At 40.1% G+C, this 1,687-nt stretch overlaps 1 protein-coding gene across 1 annotated transcript in view; it reads left to right on the top strand.

The window, feature by feature from the left end:
• The window catches only part of ADGB (androglobin), a 194,398-nt gene that overhangs the window by 187,579 nt on the left and 5,132 nt on the right, over positions 1 to 1,687 (top strand). Inside the window, exon 30 of the mRNA XM_045294574.1 lies at positions 430 to 514. Within this exon, the coding sequence (XP_045150509.1) occupies positions 430 to 514 (85 nt within the window). The remainder of the gene's footprint in view (positions 1 to 429; positions 515 to 1,687) is intronic.

Raw genomic sequence — 1,687 nt, 5'->3', positions numbered from 1 at the left:
TTGGACAGTGTAAGATATGACAAAATAATAATTTATAAATTACCAAGGGTTCGTGAGAGAGTGGGGAGGGGGAGAAGGGACGGAGGGTAAAAATAAGGAGCTGATACCAAATGCTCAAGTAGAAAGCAAATGTTTTGAGAATGATGATGGCAACACAGGTACAGATGTGCTTGACACCATGGATGGATGGATGGATTGTGATAAGAGTTGTATGAGCCACCAGTAAAATGGTTTATAAAATATATATATCATTGATGGCTTGGAATTTGAGTTTATTTGATCCTTATTAAGGGTTGGACTGGCTCGAATGACCTTTTTGATTCACTTTATTATTTTTGTTCATTTCTTTCTCATGAGTACTATTCACATGTCGTTGCCTCTATTCGTTATCTTCAAAGAGAATTAAAAATGACAATATTTGTTCTTTAGGCAGCTCAGGCTCGTTTGAATTACCTCAGCCAGTTCGTTAAGAAAGGGCCCGATGCTGAGAGTGAGCATGTGGCTGAAACTCAAGGTAAGCCTCTAGAAGAAGGTCAGTACACCCTGGATCATGGCGATGTTCCTTCTCTCAACCCTTTTAAAAGATGGTCAGGAAGAAACTCTTAATTAAAAAACAGAGAGAGACAGAGAGAAGGAGGGCATTTCAGATTCTGTTTTCTTATAGAATGTTTTAAAAAAAGAAATTTGAGATAGAACTCTAAATAATTTCATTATCAAAGTACTTCCTCTTATATCTGCTGATTCAATTCTTACATGTGTCACACACCCCACCCCACCCCCGCCTCCCAAATAGCTACAATGGCCTCTTTTAAGAAAATCTAAATCCAGAGATGAGGGTATACCCTCATTAGAAATAGCAGTAAGCAAATTTGAAGGCAAACCTGCTACTAGAAATCTGATTCCTTTTCTAAAAGCAAGAGCAATAAATATAAGCATAGGCATTGTCCAGCCAACTCGTTTACCAAGTCAAGCCTTGGGTCAGTATTATCTTGTTAATTATCATTTAATATGGAGCCCTGATGGCATAGCCGTGACCTATTGGGCTGTGATCCCCAAAGTCAGCAGTTTGAAAACACCAGCCACTCCACTGGAGAAAGAGGGGGCTTTCTACTCCTTTAAAAAGAGTTACAGATTTGGAAACCCACAGGGGCAGTTCTACTCTGTCCTGTAGGGTGACCAGAACAGGAGTGGACTCAAGGGTAGTGTGAAAGTCACGAATGTCAATTGTGTAGTGCAATGCACTCCTACACTTGTAGACTCCCCGAAAGCACCGCTGAGGTGAGGTCAAGGGTTAAAGACTAACCACATCTGAGAAGTGCTTGTTCTCTTTCCCAGTCATCACCCACTTCAAGGTAGCCACTATCCTCACCCCATCACTAGCAGTCCTTCTGTCGAGTCTCCTCGCAAATTCCCCAGAGTTTTACTATCTAGGAATATGAATGTGCTCTCTGTGTCTTACTAGGGTCTCTTATGAGTTGGAGTGAACTTGATGGCAATGAGTCTTTCATGGGCTCTGTCTTCTTGTGATTACATTATATTGTACAAGAAACGTGCCCATTTTATCTAAGTTGTCAATCTTATTGGCACATGTCTATTTTTCTTAGCCAGTCTAGTTCTAGGTTTGTATCAGTTTTATTGACATCTTAAAAATGAAAACAATGACTTAAAGCTTCTGAATGTCAGTCTT

Source organism: Echinops telfairi, unplaced genomic scaffold, assembly GCF_000313985.2.
Source record: "Echinops telfairi isolate 266 unplaced genomic scaffold, ASM31398v2 ScPeMD7_3533;HRSCAF=4204_0, whole genome shotgun sequence".
Classification (NCBI taxonomy): domain Eukaryota; kingdom Metazoa; phylum Chordata; class Mammalia; order Afrosoricida; family Tenrecidae; genus Echinops; species Echinops telfairi.
The sequence above is the reverse complement of the archived record's forward strand: the minus strand, read 5'-3'. Positions and strand labels throughout refer to the sequence as shown.